The sequence below is a fragment of the Rhincodon typus genome, chromosome 9 (genome assembly GCF_021869965.1).
Source record: "Rhincodon typus isolate 14 chromosome 9, sRhiTyp1.1, whole genome shotgun sequence".
NCBI lineage: Eukaryota > Metazoa > Chordata > Chondrichthyes > Orectolobiformes > Rhincodontidae > Rhincodon > Rhincodon typus.
In genome coordinates this window covers 83098556-83121862 of record NC_063340.1, presented here as the reverse complement: position 1 = coordinate 83121862, position 23307 = coordinate 83098556, and the positions used below count along the sequence as shown (strand labels likewise).

Here is a 23307-nt window from a genome sequence, read left to right as displayed (position 1 = left end):
TACTTGATAAAGAGAGCTCTTCAATAGGAAGGCGACTTCGATGTGTTCTGGAGTGGCGTTGGCATCTTCAGAGGCAGCATGGCTACAGAGTTGGATGGCCTATGAAGCCTGGATCAGGACTCTCACTTCTGCACGGAGTGGGCCCCTGGTAGTGGCATGGCATGACCTGGTGTAGTCCAGAGTGGGCTTTTGGCAGCGGAATGGTGTGGGCTGATGAAACCTGGAGCGGGGACTGTGGCAGCAGCATGGCATGAGCTGGTGTAGCCTAGGCAGGACTGTAGCAGCAGAAATGGAAAAGTTGGACTCTCTTTAAGTTATCTTTCATTATTGTTCATTTTATTTTAAGTTAATGTGAATGGCGCCTATGCATAGCAAGACTACACGTCTTTTATTGTACTTTATATTGAATACACGTGACAATAAATGATTCAATTCAATTCAACATGTGCCCCACCCTCTGCATCATCATGACACATCTCTGATCAACTTCCAAAAGGCCTCTGCACCCTCGTGTTGCACTTTGGAATGCACTAGCATTTCTCGTTGGAAAGGATACTTGGTACACACAAGGACAGCTCATGCACCTTACCACGCTACATCTTAGGTCTGTTCACTCGCTCGCTAAGCGAACACTCACTTTGCACCAACTGGATGTTCACAACATCCCTGCCTCACCTTGCCTTTTTGACATTTTGACTCCTTAACCAGATCTTAAAGGCACTCAGCATTTCTGGTTTGCTTTGATTTTTAATGCACACATAAAGCCAGGCAACTTGTAATGGTTCTCAGCACTCATGAGTAAAGGAAACTGGACATGTTGTTCTATTGTAAATTGCTATGTCGAACAGCAGCCCACACAGTAAACACGCTGCATGTGCATCAACCAAATGGCTATGTCTCAAGGTTGAAGGGGAGGAGTCCAAGTTGGTCATGGGGTTGGGCCACAGTCATGCTGAGAGTCTGAGAAATGATCTCTTGGGGTGGAGGGGAAGAACAGGGAACTCTGTACTAAGAAAGTCAAGGGAATCAATGCTGCAGATTGGCGCCGACAACTGGGATACTGAGGGGACAGGGCGATGAAGCGGGGAGTCTTCACAGGTAAGGTTGGGGGAGAGATGGATGGGGAGAGCCAGTAGTTGCTGCGGGGGTGGTAAAACCTGGTCACTACCTCCACAGCCTTGGCGAGGGGAATGTGCATTATGATGGTGGACAGGACTAAACTGTAGGGCTAGGGTTCAGCCGGTAAGGAAGACAGCTGCAGTCGTAGCTCCAGATGCTGGATTGGAAAATGTGGGAGAACAGTTATGATGGGCTGTCAAGGGATTGACAAATGGAAGAGAGCACAGAGTTTGAAGGAGGCACGATGACAATGCTGAGCCTGGGACTCACCGTGTACAGCAAGCCCAGCTTTGTCTTCTGTGATCTCTCAATTCTTAAACGTGTTCTAAAAATGGCAAATGGCTGCAACCACACCTGGAATGGGTGGACTCAGTGCTTTTTATGCTGACTCACAATGCAGGCACCACTTGTGAGCAACAGGAGAACCTTCAAATGGTAATTGCATCAATCATTCATGAGTAGAGTACAGGATGAAGTCATTGAAATCATATCATTATTAAATAGGAAGACCTGGGTGTCCTTGTACACCAGTCTCTGAAAGTAAACATGCAAGTGCAGCATGTGGTGAAAAAGGCAAATGGTATTTTGGCCTTCATAGCAAGAAGATTCAAGTACAGGAGCCAAGATGTCTTCCTGCAGTTGTACACGTCCTTGTGAGACCACACCTGGAATAGTGGTCTCTTGATCCAAGGAAGATATTCTATGCATATAAACAGCATGCAGTGCCCGACTGCATGAGGTCATAAGCAATATTGACCAAGTTATTGGTCCTTGCAGATTGGAGATGGTCATCTCTGTGAGGCTGAACGCATCCCAGGCAGCCTAAAAAGAGGGTCCTGCTGGTTACAAAGCACAAAGATGATGCAATACTTCAGGCTACACTGTTGCATTGAACTGATTCCTTATCAAATTGAGTTATAAATGTAATGTAAGACTCTCTTAAATTCAACAATGCCTTTCATGGTTGATGCAGGGCTGGGAAGAGAAAAGGTTCAGTGCTCATGCAGCAATTGCAATGTCCTACTGTCTCTTTGTGACATGACCAGTGGTGCTTTAATCAGAATAAAGTCCAATGTCAAAGTTCTATGTTGAGGCATCCCATGGCCCTCCTTGTTGGAGTGCTCCATGCCTCACTGTATAGAGGAATATATCAGGCTGTCATTTGTGAGTGATGCAAATACTGACTGCTAACATTGCCTATGGCTCTGTTCTATTCTGTATATACCCCATACAGGTTCATTGCAAACATGACTAATGGATCGAATCACAGCAAATGTTATTGCTCTGTTTAAAGACACATCCAAATGGAAAAGGAATAGATGTGGCAATGGGTCCAGGACAAGCAGCAACCTCTAGCTGCTACCAAGCATACTGCACACAAAGAGGCCACAGCTGAAGGTCACATCCGGGTATGCAGGAGGTACAGAAGGGCCAGATTCTGTTGTCCTTTATGTCATTTCATCCAGAAGAGCAAGGCACAGTTTCCACACAGACTGAGGTTGTAGCGGGACACTTTCACAGAACAATGTCAACTGCTGGAGCGAGATCTGCAACATGAAAGAGTGGGAATCCTTCCTGTCCCAGTAGCTGTCAGAGAGAAAAAATTTAACTTTTATGCAACTTGTTCCTTCCAAAGAACAACTGGAGACCTGTGGGGTATCTCAATCATCCACTCACGATGTATTAAGGTCACACTGCTTCATCATGTTTTACCATGATTACAGCCCGGGCAGTAGGATTTGGCAACATAGCTGGGTTCCCTGGGTGCAGGGTACTACAGATTATACTCAAGTCACATTGAGAAAGGCCACTGAGTTCATCAGTAGAAAAGGCTTCCATCCCAGCAAAGTGCAAGTGATCTGTGATCATTGGTACTATTGCTCAGAAGTTAGTGCACATGCTGTGGGATCTGCGATGATAATTCTATCCTTGAGAAGTCTTGTCTTCTTGGTGTGTTTGAGGAGCCAAATGCCTTACAAGGATTGTTACTAGGGGACAAGCACTATTCTTTGTGGCTGCTGACTCAATCATGCAACCTCCTGACTGATGCAGACAGTAGAAAAATGCAGTCCATTATTTGACCTAGGCCAATGTGGGGCAGACGATAGATCTCCAAAAGATGTAGTTCTGAAGCTAGGGTTGGTTTTGGGGGCCTTGGAGTAAATTCCAGACAGAGTGTGCCCAAACTGTCCTAGCATGTTGTGTTCTGGATAATTGGATCAGGCAAGGAAGGGACGTGATGGTTGTGGCAAGTTAGGTGAGTGTGAGCAGTCTTCCGAGGAGGAGGAGGATGAGGACATTCAGCAGGAGGAACATCATCTTCTGCATGATACAGCACAGCAGTGTCAGGCGCTACAAACCAGTCAGGATTTAACTAACACAAAGTTACAGTAGATGAGAGTTGTGTGCAATGATCTTTCATTGACCCTAAAATTATCAGTGCTAAACATGCAAGTAGGTTATTTCTATTCTGAGAGATAAATGTAACTTCTGACTGTTTTATTTCTGTTCCCTTTTGGTGTTGGTGAATAAAGATGAACATTTTGAAATCTTCCCCATATGTGATAGTCCCACATTGAACAATGCTAAGATGCCAGGCTACAGTGTGCATTTGGGAAACAGGAGCAGTGCCTTAAAGGTTTGTAAAAGGGAAAGTGGCTAAGGGCAGGTATACTGTGGGGCCTGGTGCCTACAGTGTAGGACTGTGCAGTTGCATTTGTAAGGAGGTGTCAGCCATGCCACCTATGAACCATAAATGGTGTTTGTTTATTGTTGCTGCAGCATTATGGTGATGTTAAATAAAAGCCGAAAGAACTGCGGATGCTGTAAATCAGGAACAAAAGCAAAGTTGCTGGAAAAGCTCAGCAGGTCTGGCAACATCTGTGAAGGAAGAAAGAGTTAATGTTTCGGGTCCAGAGGCCCTTCCTCAGAACAATTCTCCTGATAGAAGAATTAAGAATGAAGGATCAGTGTCTAAAAATCAGGGTTTGCCCATTTAAAAATGAAATTGGGTGACTCTTTTTTTTCTCTCATGGGTCATGGGTCTTCCAAACTCTCTTCTTGAAAAGAATGAGAATCATCAGAATCTCTTCCTGAAAATGTTGTGGAAGCAAAGTCCTTGAAGGCAGAGGTGGTTAAATTCTTGTTAAGTAAGGGATTGAAAGATTATCATAGGAGGTAGGAATGTAGGTTTGAGAATACAATCAGATAAACTATGATCTTATTGAATGATGAAAGAGGCTCAAGGGGCTGAATGGCCTACTCCTGCTCCTGATTGGTACGTCCACATGTTCAGGCATGTTGACCTGAGCAGTGCAATGCAGGAGAATGCTGGGTAAGTCAGTGTGGAGTTGGATACCTAAAAATTTTAAGTCACTCACCTATCATGCCTTCCTGAAGTCCTGGATCCTCTTGGTGGACTGACTGGTCGGTGGGGAGCACACTCCTGTTGCTGACTTCCTTGGTTACCTCTATACATGTCTGTCTGATTGGAGAGGTATCTTTAGAGAACAGCGAGAGACGCAACAAGCAGCCTTCATAGTCTCTTCCTTCCTGTGGTTGCTGCATTGTGAATCTTTCTGATCCATGCAGTGATCTTTTTGATTAGAAATATTTCCTCTGATAGAATCATCACACACTCTCTCCCTTAAATGATTTGGGAGCCTAGAAGGTGATGTACTTAGATTTCACTGGTAAAGAGCAACTGCTGGGTGCACTGAGCAAACAGATAGGTTCTGAACGTATAAATAGATCTCCATTCTAACTGGGGTTGAGATGATTCCAGCTATTAGTTTTGCTTCTGTCTCCATGGTGTTGCCTGACTTGTTAAGAATTTGGTGGCATTCTGCTTTTATATTAATCTTGCAGGTTTTAGTTGCTTACTGTATGAAAAATACAGACTAAATATGTTTATGATTTAAAACTTGTAAACCACTGGAACTTAATCTTTTGCTGCAATTTACAATTTTTATTCGTCATTTTTTTCCACAAATTATAATATTATTTACCCACTGCTTTAAAAGAAGTAGTCAGGGAGCTTTTGGAAGCTAATTTTAACAAATAACATACGTATAGTTTAAAAGTAAAATTTGTTTTAGTCTTATTCATTGTTTGAGCTTGAAGGCCTATTAAATTACTCATAAAACAGAGCCATACAACTTGTAATTAGATAGCAAACAGATTTTCTTGCTTCATATTAGACTTCAAAGAATTAAGAAACTTGACTTGGAATTCCTAACAGGCCATGGGGACGACCTATACAAAAGTTTTAACACCACACAATTACAACACTATTTCACTCCAAGTGCTCCCAGATTCCAGCCTTCTTAAGGTCAATTGCTTTCAGGCCTCAACATACTCACTCTCACTACTCCCTAACCTCAACTTTTTGAGCCACACACAAATTACCTGCTCGCTTTGAATTGTTGGCAGCAACACCACCCACTGCCACAGGCCTCACACTCCAACCATCACTCCTACTTGCCAGCCTTACAGTTTCTTTCCCCATTCCTACACATATTATGTTGTCTTTGATATACAATCCTGCCCAAGTTGTTGACTGCAGCAATGTCCTACCCCAAAAGGATTCTAACCTTTCTGCTGGGATCAGACTTTGAAATCTCTATTCAATGTTGAAGAGATTAAGACATGCTTCACAGATTCCAATCTGCATGCTTCAATCTCAGAATGTTGCACCATTAATGTAAAGTTTTTAGCACAGAATCAACTATATATTCAGTCAGTCATCTAGAATTAGAATTGCACAAGCTGCTAAACATGAATACTTTACTTTCCAGTACACCCTTCCTAGCAGTCTTCCTCTGCTGGTACAAATGCATATCATGGTCTCAATTGGATAAAATGTACAATGCAATTTTCAACACATAACATATCATGGGAAACTACAAACAGGATTCAGTCATATACTGTAATATCATATTGTATTGTAAGATTACCATGCTACTTTAAAATGTCTCCTCAAACCTTCCAGAGACAAAGTTATAGAATGATATGCTCATTATTGTAAAAGCTACCACAGACTACATCACTTTCCTGATGTGCTTCCATTTAAGACAATATCACTAGACAGTGGTATTTCAAAGTTATCTTTGTATGGTGAGATCTGTCTTGATCTTCAGCTCATCCAGAAGCTGAAATTCCAGAACTTATAATGGTGTTGAAATCTATCGAAGATTATTCAAACTCAAATCATTTTGTTGGCAGACAAGTGGAAAGAACGATTAATCCACCTTCTCTGCCTTTGCAACATGGTCTACGCATGATTATTCTATTCTGATGTTATTCGCCAAGTATTTTGAAAAATATTATAGAATTTATTCATAAAGTGGAAGTTATTTCATTTTTCCACAGTTTTAGGAAACTGCTAATATTTGTGGAGTGCCGCAAAATGTCATCACATGGTACACTGCACGCAGTGAAAGGAAATTATACCTTTCAGTTGAACCACAATAATGCCTGTCTGCAAAAAATGCTGACTCAGCAATGATGCAAAGGAATACTTAATTTACGTTTGCACGCAAAATCTTCTTCGTTGTGCATATTGTTTAACAATGCAACTTGTCTAACAAGAGAACCACAAATATGAACTAGCTTGGACAAAGTATCATGCTAATTAGTGCTTTAGTCACAGCATTGATCTTGTCATGCATGCAGAACAATAATAATACATGCTCATAAAAGCATACACAAGTTATTTTCAAAACGTTCTTGTACTGTCTAATTCCAAGACATAAGGTCTTCATAGAGCTGAGACGGAGCCATAATTACTAGTTAATTGTCTTTCCAGTGTGGAGCACTGAGCTGAATCTGAAGTAGTATTACGTAAAAGATACCAGATGCCCTCAAATGAATTGCAAGATAGTAATCCGACTGAGAGATCTAGATGATAGTATAAACTGGACTTGAAACTCAAGGGGCTTGCAAATACTAGCAGAATCTTGAGACTAGATCACTTCCTTAAATTCAGATTTAGACTTTATAATTTACAGTATCAACTGTCAGAGCTCCTAATCTCCTTGATAATCTTTGTTTACAATTATTTAGAAGCAAAATAATACTAATACATCTAACTAGCTGGCATTGAGGCATCCATTCCTTCAAGGCTGAAGGTCCTTCCTCCAAGAGTTGCAGCCAATAAAAGGACTAGCAGCTCTTTAATCTTGTGAATGATGGTGAACAATTAAATAACTAACTGGAGGAGGAAGCTCCACAAATATCCCCATCTTCAATGATGGAAGAGCCCCAGCACATTAGTGCAAAAGATAAGGCTGAAGCTTTCGCAGCAATCTTCAGCCACAAGTGCCAAGTGAATGAACCACCTTGGTCTCCTCCAGTAGTCCCCAGCATTACAGATACCAGTCTTCAGCCAATTCCATTCACTCCACATGATATCAAAAAAACAGTTGGGAGACACTGGATACTGCAAAGGCTCTGAGCCCTGTAACATTCTGGCAATAGTATTGCCATATAGATACTGAAGCAGTCCATAGTACTGAAGACTTGTGCTCCAGAATTTGCTGTTCCCCTGGCCAAGCTGTTCAAGTACAGTTACAACACTGGTATCTACCCAACAATGTGGAAAATTGCCCAAGTATGTCCTGTACATAAATAGCAGGACAAATCCAACCCGGCCAATTACTGCCCTATCAGTCCACTTTCAATCAACAGTAAATTGATGCAAGATGCCATCAACAGTGCTATCAAGCAGCACCTGCTCAGAAATAACCTGCACAGTGATACCCAGTTTAGGTTCTGCCAGGGCCACACAGCTCCTGACCTCATTACAGCCTTGGTTTAAACATGGGCAAAAGAGCTGAATTCCAGAGGTGAGATGAGAGTGACAGCCCTTGGCATCAAGGCTGCATTCGACCAAGTGTGGCATCAAGGAGCCCTAGCAAAACTGGAATCAATGGGTATCGGGGGCAAACTCTCTGGTGGTTGGAGTCATACCTGACACATAGGAAGATGGTCATGGTTGTTGGAGGTCAGTCATCTCAGCTCCAGGAAATCTATTCAGGAGTTCCTCAGGGTAGGGTCCTCGGCCCAATCATCTTCAGCTGCTTCATCAATGACCTTCTCTCTATCATTAGGTCAGAAGCAGGGATGTTTGTTGATGATTGCACAATATTCAGCACCAGTCACGAATCCTCAGATACTGAAGCAGTCCATGTGTGACAAGATCTGGACAATATCCAGGTTTGGGCTGACAAGTGGCAAGTAACATTCGCGCCACACAAATGCCAGGCTATGACCAATAACAGACAATCTAACCACTGCCCCTTGGCATTCAGTGGTGTTACCATCATTGAATCCTCCACTATTAACGTCCTGGGGGTTAACATTGACCGGAAACTCAACTAGACTCACCACAGTGGCTACAAGAGCAGGTCAGAAGCTAGGAATACTGCAGCGAGTAACTCACCTCTTGAGTCTTCAAAGCCTGTCCATCCTCTACAAGGCACAAGTCAGGAGTGTGATGGAATACTCCCCATTTGCATGGATGACTGCAGCCCCAACAACACTCAAGAAGCTTGACAACATCCAAGACCAAGCAGCCTACTTGATTGGGACAACATCAACAAGCACCCACTCCCTCCACCACTGATACTCAGTAACAGCAATGTGAACTATCTACAAGATGCACTGCAGAAATTCACCAAAGATCCTCAGACAGTACCTTCCAAACCCACAATCACTTGGGCAGCAGACATATGGGAACATCATCACCATCAAGTTCCCCTCCAAGCCACTCATCATCCTGACTTGGAAATATATCGCTATTCCTTCACTGTCGCTCAGTCAAAATCCTGGAATTCCCTCCCTAATGGCAGGTGGACTGCAGCGGTTGGAGAAGGCAGCTCACCACCACCTTCTCAAGTGCAACTAGGGATGGCAATAAATGCTGGCCTGCCAGCGACGCCCACATCCGACAAGTGAATAAAAGAAAGGCTCCACAAAGAGCTGTGGCCACCCCAGGCACTGCAGTCAGCCTGAACCAACATCAATGGAGGTGGCCCAAGAATGAGCCTAAATCTGTGTCTTGCCAGGATCTGTCAAACAGGCCTCAGCAATGGTATATTGAGGGACAAGAGTTGGATTTCCCGAGGGGCAGCCCTTTGTGGGCCAAGGTTTGTCTGCTCAGGAGGTAAACTCTGCCAAACCTGCAAGAAGTCGCCAGCTTTGACTATGTGCTTTAGGGCTTCCTGCACCAAAATATCAGCAACAGTAGGATGAGGTCATTGAGTGCCATTAATTGAGCAGTTAAAGTCTGAAATGGCTCTTAGCCAGGAAGGCCATCCTCAATGTTAATTGCCCCTGACTGAATTTGAGTGAGTAGGGAAGATGATATATACTGTATGCACCCCCTGCCATTCCTCACAATTACACGTTTCTACCACTGCCTCCCTGCTTCCTCCAAAAGGAGTAGTTAAATTCTACCCGACATGTACAGAATACATAAAAATTCTTACAATGAAATTATAATGTCTGCTTCTAAAATATTGCCTGTTACATTTGTCCTCAAGATTATCATCTGTTAGGTAAAATAGATTTCTGACTCCCCGAATTGTTAATGTTTCTCCCCGGTATTTAAATACACTTTGGATTGTGAGTAATTTCGCAGCTTCATTTCAATGCAATTGGAAATTGAGATCTATAAAGGTTAACAATTCACTATATTCTATTTTACACTGTTGTCCAAAGTCTTGTGCCAGTTGATGGATAACTATTGTTCAAGACATTAGGAGAGCTTCCTTATTCTTGAATATTGTTGAAAAGAAAGATTGAAGCGTTTTATCTTTCACTAATCAGATCAAAGGAATGCCAAATTCCAAACAATTAAAACAATAATACTACAGGAGAAAAAGGTGCAAATTTGTCGGCAAGTCGACTCTGATTGGCTGAGGCATTACCATAAAGAAAGCAATGGAGAACTACAGGATCCAAGCTATTGAGAAATTCAGAAAAAATGCAAGGCTTGAACATATCCTTTTATTTGAGGAGAATGAGCCTCTGTGTATGAACATACGTTGCTTCTACCAAATATAAATGAACCATGTTATAAGCTCAACTGACTATCTTAAATTGGTTACAAGAACAGAAACTGCTGGAAAAACTGAACAGGTTTGGCAGCATCTGTGGAGCAAAATCAGAGTTAATGTTTTGGAAAGGTCTTGAGTAGGTTACTCGACCTGAATCGTTAATTCTGATTTCTCTCCACAGATGGTGCCAGACCTGCTGAGTTTTTCCAGTAATTTGTTTTTGTTTCTGATTTCCACAATCCACAGTTCATTTGGTTTTTTTCTTTCTTAACTTGATTGGTGGTGTTGCTATTAGATATTAGCTTTTGTTCTTATTTGTATCATGGTGGCTTTTACACTGGAAGACAGAGCCCTTCATTCCGATAGATGGATGTACTAATTTCACGATTTCATGATCCTAAAGTGGCCAAATGCTAAAAATCCAAGCAGACTACATCTACTAAATTTCCTCATTCAGTAGCTTCTCCAACCCTGAAGGAATTCTGGATTTTTTTAAAAGGCATTTTTTTTTCATTTGTAGAATGATACGGACTGCACCCTATGACCTCTGTGCCCTCCTATTTAAAGCTTCCTGTTGAAAGCTATTAAACACTGTTGATTGGATTATAACTAGCCTAAAATTAGAGATATTAGGCAAAATGGCTTGCAACCAATAAGCTCATATCTGAATAAAGAAATGAATTTGCCATTTTCCAGTTCTTGGAAATTTTACCAGATTTATAAGCTCTTCATATCACCTTGAATGAAAATAGTGGGAGCTTCTATTGCACATGGTAAATAGGATGAACAGGTTCGTGTTCTCAGCATATGTTTCTCATCCATGATTTCCAATGGTTCACTTGTATATATTGGCGACCCAAAGACAAAAGTGCAATTTCACCAGAAAGTTAAAATTTCTAGAGAGAAATCTCAAACCACACCTTCCTATTGTGCATCCTATTCTGCATGCAACTTTCAGCAGCATAGGTTTAATCTTGTGAATGGGATTTTCTGCATCCTTAATGGCTTAGGCAAGCTGCTGTCCTAGTCTATATCTCGTCTCACAGTTAGTGAATGATACCAAAATTTTTGTCGCCTAAAATTTTGTGAAGAGGAAACAAAAGTGTTGAAAATGTAGCACTGTCACCTTTGCCATGATGTAGCTTTATCCTTGCAATTTTTTTATTATCAGTTCCTGATGAAAGGCTTTAGAATTTTATTTGTACCAGAGTATATCTGCATGTGTTTCAAATGATGCAATAATGAACTACTTGTGTCCCACTTGCTGCTTTTCATTAGCAGTGTACAGTTATATTACTCTGTGAGCAATTCCAACAAGTAAGATTACAACCTAAACTATCAAACTTACAGACTGCCAGACTGATGGATTATGTTTCAGTGACCACCGTTCCCCTGGGGAGTCCCTGAAAATTCTTGTTTTTTTGTGCCAGTTCCCAGGTCTCCATTGTCTGACTGAACCCACCACCACCCACCCCCTCTGCCACACTGGTTACTGTGTAAACTACTGATCCCAATGTCTTCTTGTTAATGAGGATTCATTAATAACTTGAACAACAAAGATTTATACTGGGGAAGAGAAATCTGTTTTAAATTGTCCTGATGTTCACTTTTAATAGGGTATAATGCATAGGATCCTTCAACTCTGAGAAACCTATGAGACTTCAGAGTTGAGGGGAAAAAACAAAATCATTGAAAACTTGGATAGAAATAACTGTCTACATCTGATGTGCCGGGTTACAAATATTTTCAGCTAATTTTATGTAGATGCCAGAGAAACAGATTGCAAAATAAAAATATATACAGACGTGAAGGGCTGCTTGGAGACTTGGTGCGAGTTATGAAGACAAAGACTATAACTATAATGATGGAAAACCAAAAAAGCAGCAGATTCAAAATTCAATTTACATGTTCAGTTGGAAGCCTTCCCAAGGTCTGTGACAGATGCAAAATGTTTCTTTTTATGATCAATGCCATCAATTATTTCCAGGTTAATGATCAGAAATAAAATAAATGTGCTAAGAGTCTGATAATATATCAGCAATACAATACCACTTCTTGCAACCCTAACATTTTGTCAGAACCCAAGAAACGTTTCTGATTCCAAAATCCATTCCATCACCAACACTGCATATTTCCATTTCTATGACATTGGTCATCTCTGCACCAGCTTCAGTTCAACTGCTGCTGAAACCTTCACCCCTACTTTTGTAACCTCTAGATATGACTATCCCAAGTCGCTACTCACTAGCCACCTAACTTGCATCCTCCATAGATTTGAATTCATCCTAAAACTAGCTGTCTGTATCCTAACTGAAAAGTGTCTAGCTCACACATCACTGAGCTTGCTAAATGCCATTGGCTCCCAGTTCAGCAATATCTCAATTTGAAAACTCTCTCCATAATGTGCCCATCTTTGTAACATCCTCTAATGCTCTGAGATCTCTGCACTACTCCAATTTCGGCCTCTCATGATCCCTGATTTAACTGCTCCACCACTGGATGGCACACCTTCTGCTACCTCGCCTTAACTTCTGGAATTTCCTACCTGAACCTCTCTATCTGTCTTTGTCCTTTAAGACATTCTTAAAAACCTATCTCATTGACCAAGTTTTTAGTTACTTGGCCTAATACTTCCTTGCATGGATCAGTGTCAGATGTTTGATAGTGGTCCTGCAGACCATCTTGGAACATTTTATTACATTAACAATGTTAGATGAATTTATATTGTTATTCTCAATTACAACATATTGAGTACATTAGTATTGAATATTGTCAAATTAAAGAAACATAGGGTAGAATTTTTCCTGCTCTTGAACAATGTTGTATTTGTGTCTAACAGAAAAAAAGGATGGGCCAAAGGGCCTTTGTCAGTGCTGTAGACCTCTATGACTCAAAGATTGTGCCTCTAATGTGAGAAATGGTGAAACATTGAGAAAATATGGCTAGAACAGAAAAATGAGATTTTCAGCATCAGGAAAAAAAAGGTTGATTTTCCATTTAAGGTTTGCAAACCTGGCCTTGTGCACCAGGGATAACAAGGTGTAGAGCTGGATGAACACAGCAGGCCAGGCAGCATCTGAGGAGCAGGAAAGCTGACGTTTCAGGTCTGGACCCTTCTTCAGAAATGGGGGAGGGGAAGGGGGCGCTGAAATAAATAGAGAGAGGGGGAGGCGATGATAGAAGGTGGATAGAGGAGCAGATAGATGGAGAGAAGACGGACAGGTCAAGGAGGCGGGGATGAAGCCAGTAAAGGTGAGTGTAGGTAGGGAGTTGGGATGGGGGTTGGTCAGTGAGGAGGGAGGGGCAGGTAGGTGGGAGGGAAGACGGACAGGTCAAGGAGGCGGGGACGGGATGGGCTGGTCTTGGGATAAGGTTGGTGGTGGGGAGATTCTGAAGCTTGTGAAGTCCACATTGAGACCATTGGGCTGCAGGGTTCCCAAGTGGAATGAGGTGCTGTTCCTCCAGCCTTCGGGTGGCATCGTGGTCGCACTGGAGAAGGCCCAGGATGGACACGTTGTCTGAGGAGTGGGAGGGAGAGTTGAAGTGGTTCGCGACTGGGAGGTGTTGTCATCTGTCATGAACCGAGCGTCGGTGTTCCACAAAGCGGTCTCCAAGCCTCCGTTTGGTTTCTCCAATGTAGTGGAGACCACATTGGGAACAGCAGATACAATATTCCACATTAGCAGATAGGACTGATTTGATACTCCCTTTGAATTAAATTGGGTGAAGTCATCATCCAATGACTGTTAATGTGTGATGCTGGAAAGGCAAGCAACCCCTATTTATTCACAAATGCAAATACATCTTTCTTGTTTCACCTTTCTTCACTTTTACTGTTGTGCAATATAAATTAACATTAACAATGATTGGAAGGTGTCCACAATATCTGAAGCTCTCATATTCAAACATGACAAGGTATTATGCTACAATAGGCTTTAGGGAATGTGTAGAAACACTCATTTAGACAAGCTTCCAGCATCTGTGTGATGTTAAGGATGGGTAATTCTGTAGCTTCATTGTTGTAGCTGCAACTAAAATAACCGTTGATCAGATAGGTGATAATGCAAAGTAAAAATGTATTTACAAATGTGAGATTCTGTTTACATTGAGGTCTTACTCATGCCACTAACGTGCTTTCAAGTTTTCTTTCTCATTTCCCTCTCACTACATCTCGGTACAGTGCCAAATCCACGGTTAGGGTGGAGGGAGATTGCGATATACTGAAACCCAATGGTTTGGACTTTTGGACACATGATTCTCAGGGCATTTGTGGCTCAGACATGATGACATTGTCTTGGCCAGATGCAGTCTCATCCTTCTCAGCCCGAATTTCCAGAGCTTTGAGGGTCGCAGGCCAAGTTAAGCTGAAAGGGCTAGGCAACTCTAAAGAGTTCAGAGAGAGGATGCCTAGGGGGCCTGAACTTGGTTCCTCCTCCAGCTCCGTGCCTATTGGCATTGCCCTGTCTCCTTGTGGGGAAGGGGCAACTGCAGTGAATTCCAAGTCTGTCTTCTCCTTGTCACCTTGCCATTGACGCTGTTCACCAATGGTTACAACGATTGAGTGCAGCTCTGTATGTACCTCCAGCAGCCAACGAGTGTTCTGTTGGACCTGGCTCTCCATGGTAGCCACCTAACTATGCATGGAGTCAGCTAGACACATGCATGATAGCAGCCAGCATGGTACAGACAGGATTGGTGGGCTCCTCCAATCTTCTATCGTTTCCTGAGTGTCTCCGAGAAACTTGACTGCTACTTCTGTATCTGTTTCTTTATTTGCACAAAGTTATTAATGGTCGACACCACTGGGCCCCTCTCCTGCTTGGAGCTGAACATGTGCCTGGAGTCCAGCAGGCCTCTGAGAGCCAGCGACCAGGGGCATTTCTTTCCTGGCCAGCTGTGGGGCGTGGCAGTAATATACTCACCAACATGTTCAGACTCTAGGGCAAACTCCTGGAATCCCCTCCCTAACAGCATTGCAGGTCTACCTACAGCACATGGACTGCAGCGGTTGAAGAAGGCAGTTTTGCACCACCTTCTCAAGAGCAACTCAGAACGGGCAATAAATACTGACATAGCCAGAAATGCCCACACCATTGGTTAAAAAAAATTCACTAAAGAGGTAACAGTATTTGAGTTGGTGGGGGATGCAAGCAAAAGCTTGCTAGTGCTTCCTCTGAGGGACCTGTGGCTCCTTCCTCAGAGGTGGAGGAGAAGCGGATGTCTGGAAGGGCTGTTCTCTTTAGGGCAGAGGCTGTATGGGTGATGCTCACACCTGCAGGAGACACGACAATGAATGAGTTGCAAAACAGAAGTAGAGGTTTGAGCATGTTAAGGAAACATTCACAGCGGAGAACATAGGAGTATGGAAGAGAAGTGCAGCACATCACAATAAAAAATACTTGTTTGCTGGGACATGAAGGTTTCAATATCACATGAGCAGTCTTTATCCACTCCTGCTAACACAAGGTTTCTCTTCTTGGAGGGATTGAGCAGATGATTGTTGGCCACTACATCATTTGCCTTGGCCTTCTCTGCCCTATTGTGAGCTGTTTTCTACTGAAATGAGACAAAGACAGGAATCGTGTGAGATGAAAGTTGCTGTTATCACTGTTAGTGATGATTCAGGTGAGGATGGTAGTGAGGAGTCCTGAGTGACAGATTAGGAAGCACAATGGGCAGGAAGGGTTAGTAGTTTGTGAGAATGGAATGGGCGAGAGACATTGAGGGAAAATGTTGCATGCAGTAGTGAGAGTGGTAGATCATGAACCTTGGTAGGAAGTGGGTGGAGTGGCAGAGTTAGGGTCAGTGTGAGGTAGCAGAGAAACGATGGTGACATTTATCCTGGCAGAGGGCAGAAGGTTGTTAACACTCTTCCTGCACTGCAGGGCATTCCTCCTAATCATAGAAACGGCACTGACCCAACTGACTCAACTAGTAACTTTCGACCAGGCTGATAAGGTCAGGTATCGTAGTCTCCTATGAAGTCCTGAGGCAAGAGGAAAACATTTCGCTCTACCACCCCATGCAATAGGGCTTCCAGATCCCTGTCCGCAAACCAGGGTACCAATTTGCCTCTATTATCCACAACCCTAGGTGATTCACACATACTGGAACTGTGAAGGGCTAATCCTGGCTTGCAGCATATGGCCAGGTGTGCAGCTGCATTTGATGTATTGCGGCTGCGACGTGAATGTCAAGGCAATGGCACTAAGGAGTGCAAGATAATGCAGAAATAGTGCCATGGAGGTGTGGTGCATGCTTCGTGAAGTAAGCAGCATAAAATTGTGTGAGAAAACTCGCTGGAGCTCACGGAGAGAAACCTTAGATGAAAATTCCCAAAATTAAGATACCCACATTTTTACCCACATAAGCTAGAACCTGAATTGATGCACCACTGCTTTAGATTGTTTTAAAGTTATTCCACATGTGAATTTTGATTTTAATATCAATGTCTTAGGAACAATATCAAAATACATTTGTACAGGTCAAGGCATTCAAGAAAGCAATAGATGGCTATTTAATAGAAACAAAATGCAGGCTTATGGAGGAAAAATGAATGGCACAAAGTCAAAATGGTCAGACAGCTGATGCAATTACAGTGGGCCAAATGAACTCCATTTCTGCTGTCACAATTCTTTGATTCTGTGAAGCTTGGCAAAAAGGCACCTTGACGAAAGGCTGTCAATATGGCAAAGATAGTTGCTTTCAGTAGAACAGGACACCATATCAATCTGTTGATATTTTCTAATTAACATGTTCAAAGATTACTGCACAGCTCTGGAGCAGGTGGGATTTAAACCCAGGCCTTAGGGGTCAGAGGTAGGGACACTACCACTGCACCACAAGCGTCACTTCCACAGTTAAAATTTCACCAACTGCCACGGTGAGATTCAAACTCAAGTCCTTAGACGACTACTCGCCCAATGAGATTACCACTACACCACTGCCTTCTTATAAGCTTGTGTCATAACTAGAGAAACACCAATTACCCAATGCATTGGAAATTTTTTTCTCCCAGATTTTAAAAAGCATATCTGGTAGCAATTCTTTACAAGATGTGAATGAAAAGATGTTGATAAAAAGACAGAGACAAAAGGTACAAGCAGACAGTCAGTTTCAACTAAACTTGTGCAAGTAGTTGTGTTCATTAAGTTGCAAGCTACAAGGGACATTTCTACTACTCTGAGAAGGGGAATACAAGTGTGGAGTTAAAAGTCACTTCCTGGAGGTGTTTGCAATGTGTTTATAATTTTATTTATTTAGGAAAACACATTGTAGATGTCAGGTATACACAGCCAGGTAGATCTGAACCTGTTGACTTGTTGAAAAATAAAGCAGACCATCAAACCGCCTCTCGCCTCGTCCCAATAAATGGTTCCTGACACCATCTTCAAATATTTTGAAGAAGCAATAAGGTGGACAACACAAACATCCAACTCCAATCACAGATAATAAAATTGTTGGGTCATTTTATTTTACAATTACAGCATGATAGAATGGTTACAGTCCAGAAATTGACCATTTAGCCCATTGTCTCTGGTCCAGATATTCAACAACACGGGTACTGAACTAAATGGAAAATGCTCAGATCACTAATGGGAGTGGCTAGCACTTTCACAGTTCATGCCAAAATACTTTACAATCAATGGGTTATTTTTGAAAAGCAATCCATTATTGTGATATAGGCCAACAATATGACTGTTAAGATTTCATGAATAGCAAATAAATGAATGAAATTTGGTTTGTAACTTTTTGTAACAGTGCGGTTCCATGCACTGGCTAGAGAATCATGGAACTAGCAACATTTCCTTTATGCATTCTCTAAGCAGCTTACATTTCTACACGCAGACCTGACCATAGAGACCCATGGGTGACAATCAGAACTCAGTGATTTCCCTTTCCTAACTGTCCAGCAATAGTTTTTGTAGTCAGCAATGAAACGAAGCTATGCAATGCTGGAGAGCAATCTGAACGGTCATAGAATCATAGAGTTATACAGCACAGAAACAGACCCTTTGGTCTAACTCATCTGAATCGACCAGATATCCTAAACTGATCTAGTCGCATTTGCCAGCATCTGGCCCATATTCATCTAAACACTTCCAATCATGTATCCACCCAGACGCTTTTTAAATGTTGTAATTGTACAAACTACCACATCCTCTGGCAGCTCGTTCTGTACACGCGCCACCCTCTTCATGAAAAAGTTGCTGCACGGATCCTTTTCAAATCTTTCCCCCTCACCTTAAACCCATGCCCTCAAGCTTTGGATTCCCCTACTCTGGGAAAAAAAGCTTGGCTATTCACCCCATCCATGCCCCTCATGATTTTATAAACCTCTATAATGTCACCCCTCAGCCTCCGATGCTCTGGGGAAAATAGCCCCAGCCTATTCAGCCTCTCCCTGTAGCTCAGACCCTCCAATCCTGGCAACATCCTTGTAAATATTTTCTGAAACCTTTCAAGTTTAACAACCTCTTTCTTACAGCAGGGAGACCAGAATGATGGGCTTGTTAGCTAAATATAGATAGATGAGGTGAAATAATAGGGATTTTTGTGAAAATGCTGGTGTGATAAGCAAAGGCCACAGGCGATCATTCTATATTGATAGTTTCAACCATGAAATATCAGAGACGCAGACACTTTGAATGACATTAAGAATAATATGTTCTGGAAATAAATATCCTTAATATAGTTTGGTTCAATATTTGAAGATTTAGGATTGAGTATCCCCTTTCCCAAATTTTTCTGATTCTATTGAAATTTCTCCATCACTGAAGTAAAAGAAATATTAGCTGAATCAGTTAAGAGAGATTATGGGGACTCAGTAATGCTAAACCAAGCATCTCAAAACAGTCTCTCATGATGTTTATTTATTGGTCACTTGTCCAGATCCTCAGTACGACGGAAGTCCCCATGGTTACATTGGGAAGCTGCTGGTTCTTATTGGACATCTTTAGCTGGAACTCTGAAGTCCAAAGTCTGTTTGAGGCCAACCACCAAGATGACGCATTGTTCAATATTCTTTCAGGTAAATACAAAGGGGTTGAAACTGTGGGACCTCTCTATACTGATGGATGTGTTACTGATCACATGATACAATGCCCTATGTTTTGATGCCAATCCGAGAATAATTTACAAGTTTTATAATGGGCCTTCATTATTCTCCAACAACTCTTCCAATTTGCTACCACAAAATAGTTTGCCATCATAGACAACATTAAGCATTTTATAGCTTTTGTAATTCTCTTCCACCAGAAGCACAAGAGGCTACGTCATTGAATATATTCAAGATTGTGTTAGACATATTATTGATTGACTAAGGAGTCAAGGATCATGGACTCTAAGCAAGAAAGCAGAATGAAGGGCATATCATATCAGCCATAGAGATAGTAGGAACTGCTGATGCTGGAGTCTGAGATAACAAAGTGTGGAGCTGGATGAACACAGCAGGCCAGGCAGCATCAGAGCAGCAGGAAAGTTGACGTTTTGGGTCTGGACCCTTTTGTTTTCTGAAGAAGGGTCCAGACCTGAAAAGTCAGCTTTCCTGCTCATTTGATGCTGCCTGGCCTGCTGTGTTCATTCAGCTCCACACTTTGTTATCTCATATCAGCCATGATTTTAGTGACCAGTGCTGTGCGCTTGAGGAAACAAATGACTTACTCTTGCTCCTATTTCTTATGTTCTGATGTTCCTTTACTCACAGTACAGAAAAACAAAGCTATATTATGAATTTGAGCTAAATCCCAGGAGCAACTTCTAAACTGTTTCCTTTTTAACATAAGGAAAATACCTGATCTGATACATTCACAGATCTTATATGTCAGACACGGTTTGCTTTTATTGATCAATGTTGACTCTTGTTGTTCAGGCTTTTGTGATACAAACCTCCTTGAATTGCATCCTTTTTATGCTCTGCAATCTTATTCCTATAAGTATAGAAGAGCTAATTTATCCCATAGCTGTTTTGGTCTTCAATAGGAATTACAACAGGGTAGCGGGGAGACATGGTACATTGGAACTTTGATGCACTGCTTGATGATTGATATGACACGGATTTGATGCCATAATTCCCCACATATTGCCATTAAAAGTAATGAAAGAAAAAATACTTCTGCAAAGGAAAAGAAGAGTAAATCAGCAAAGATCAGGCTGATGAAGCTCCACTGGTGCACTGAGGCTCCTGCGTGTACTCTGGCAGGATGCACTGCAGCAAGTTGTAAGATGCTTTGCTAAGATGTCTAAAGCAGCACCTCCCAAAACGATCAACTTCCATGACCTAGAAGGACACGATTGCTGCTACAGTTATTGCACTCCATATTGAGCATAAATGCTAATCCTTCACAAATTAGTTCTTCCAGGGTTCAAGTACTCTTCCTGTCACCAAAATAACTGCAAAACTAATTTGTTCATTAATAAAAGTTATTAAGCAAACCATTCTACAATACCCTTTCAAATTGTTACAATTGTAACGTAAGTCATGGCATTCAAATGACCAAAACATGGGGACAAGAACAAAAGAAAAATGGTTTCAGTTTTACCCACTAAATACTGGTATTATTAAGATTTGTTCAACTGATAGCAAAGCAGCATTTGCAGATTTTTTGGCATGTTACAAGTTCAGAACTAATTCACAAGATCTTCAGTACAAACTATCAAATTACCGATTCTGATCCATTACATCATTGTATCATACATAGTATTCCACTTGTTTGTCAAGTGGTCAATTTATTCAAGAGATTAGAAGAAAATAGATTACCTTTGGTGCAGAAGAGCTAAATGCCAAAGTAATGACAGTCTCTGTATGTCCCGATAACTTGTGGATGAAATTACTGGAGCCAAGTTCAAACAGATAGGCCTTTAAAAAGCAATAATGTGGAAGGGTAAAGATTATTGAATCAAACTTTGGACCAATACATAAACACACAATTTGATATTGATTTTAAAAAATGTTAAAGGCTTCTTCTTGGAAATGGTTTTCATAGAATTATAGAATCCCTACAGTGTGGAAACAGGCCCTTTGGCTCAACACATCCACACCTGACCCTCAGAGCATCCCACCCAGACCCATCCCCCTATACACTACAGGGTAATTTAGCATGGCCAATCCACCCAGCCTGCACATCTTTGGACTGTGGGAGAAAACTGGAGCAAATCCACACAGACAAGGGAGAACGTACAAACTCCACACAGGCAGTCGCCCAATGGTGGGATTGAACCCAGGTCCCTGGTGCTGTGAAGCAGCAGTGCTAACCACTGAGCCACCGTGCCAGCCCTGTGGTTGCATCTCAGCAGCCCTCTGCAGTAAAGAACTCCACAGATCCACTATTATCTGGGAGAAGAAACTCCATTGCTCATTACAGTGAGACAACTGGTGCTGGTTTGACCGAAGTGTCACCACACCTGAGGTGAGGGCAGTCCTTCATGGTAACGTTAGCTAGTATAGGAATTGAACCCACACTGCTGATGTCACTCTGCATCACAAACCAGCCATTCAGCCAATTGAGCTAACTGGTAATGCTCAGTTTTATTAAAGTAGCTAAATTTATTGTTCATCTAAAACTTAGACCAACTTGTGGACATCTCTCTGCAGATGTCAGTGGTCTTGCTGTGAACATCTGTTGTCAGCTTATCCCCAGAAATTGAGACAGAGAAATCAAAGACGGGAAAATCGATGATGAACCACACACATATGGAAACTGAAAGAAAAATGGATGAATAGTTCTACTTAGGGGTACGAGCAGATACAGCTGTGATTCAGTGAACGATGCCGTACTGGGAAAAGTGGTGAGAGTGTCAATCTGACTAGAAGGAAAACAAAGAATATTTTGTTCCGAGAAGAGAGCGAAAGATAGGAGCTATAAAGATTTGAACCCTTTTATCACCTTCATTGAGCAGGAGAATAGAAAGGGCAGATATGAGATCATTACAGAAGCAGAAAACCTTAAGGGAACCGAAGATGTGATGGTAGGATTGGGAGTGAGCATAGAAATATGCCTTCAGCTGTTTTAGTACTTTTATTTAGCATTTTTCTATCTTACAGAATCAATGATCTAGGATTGTGATACTACATAGTTATCTGACAAGCTCCTCCCCTTACCACTATTTTAAAAGAGGGTTGTCATTTATTCTAATCCCGCCACTAAAACTGCACAAAACTTGCTGCAGACACATTAAGCCTTTGTACAGTTGCATTACCCATTGTGAATTTTGGTCCTACAATGTTATTGTTGTGGTATATATGTTCTATATTCACAGGTACCGCAGATGGTGCAGAAGGGGAGTAGATAGAATATGGTGAGGAAGACAGGAAGGTGAAGTGAGGAGGACAAGTGGTGTGTGTTGGGGGGGTGGAGCAGGCTGAGTGGGGTCAGAGGACATGCCAGCCCAGCATAATTAATTCAATGTGAAAACTGTGGTATTTTTGGTAGGAAGATTTTGCCACAATTTTCCTTAATATTTATCTTTAAGGTAAGGATTAAATTCAGCCTATGTGTATAAATTGATTTAGTAGAAAGGCTAGGGAGGATGATGAGACATAAGTAGTCGTTACATGAGCTTAGAACAAGGTTAGATGTTAAGAGGCATCTTTCTTTTACAAAGTGTTGCTGTTTGAAACAAGATGCCAACTCATGCAAAGATTGCTAACTCAATGCAAGTATTCAAAATGATTTCCTAAGAGTGGCCAACATAATTGCAAGTAGGTTGGTAAATGTGTCTCCTGGATTCTGTGGCCTTCTGGCATTTGTTTGATCCCCTGGAAGCTGGTTGTTTTATACTGACGTTCTGCTTCTCTGGAGGCATTGCATGGCAAGGAAGGGGATTTGGATAGATATAGGTGATGATGTGCACTAGATGCACAATGACAGTATGGGACATTGCATGAACTTTTCCATACAGACATAAAAGTGATGCTGTAATCTTTGAAGATGCCACTCTTCAGAGAATGGTTAAATTATTGCTTAAAGAAGGACCGAGTTTAAATCACTGAAAACTGAACATAAAAACATTCAACAGTGCATTAAAAATGAGCATATATATTAAATCATGACAAACAAGTAAATACTGTTGTATTATTGTTCAGGTCTCAGAAAGGCACTACACTCAAAATAGCTGGATAACACTGTGA

At 41.8% G+C, this 23307-nt stretch overlaps 1 protein-coding gene across 1 annotated transcript in view; it reads right to left on the bottom strand.

The window, feature by feature from the left end:
• The window catches only part of wdr27 (WD repeat domain 27), a 240921-nt gene that overhangs the window by 1069 nt on the left and 216545 nt on the right, over positions 1–23307 (bottom strand). The window contains 1 exon segment of the mRNA XM_048601376.1: positions 20938–21036. Within this exon segment, the coding sequence (XP_048457333.1) occupies positions 20938–21036 (99 nt within the window).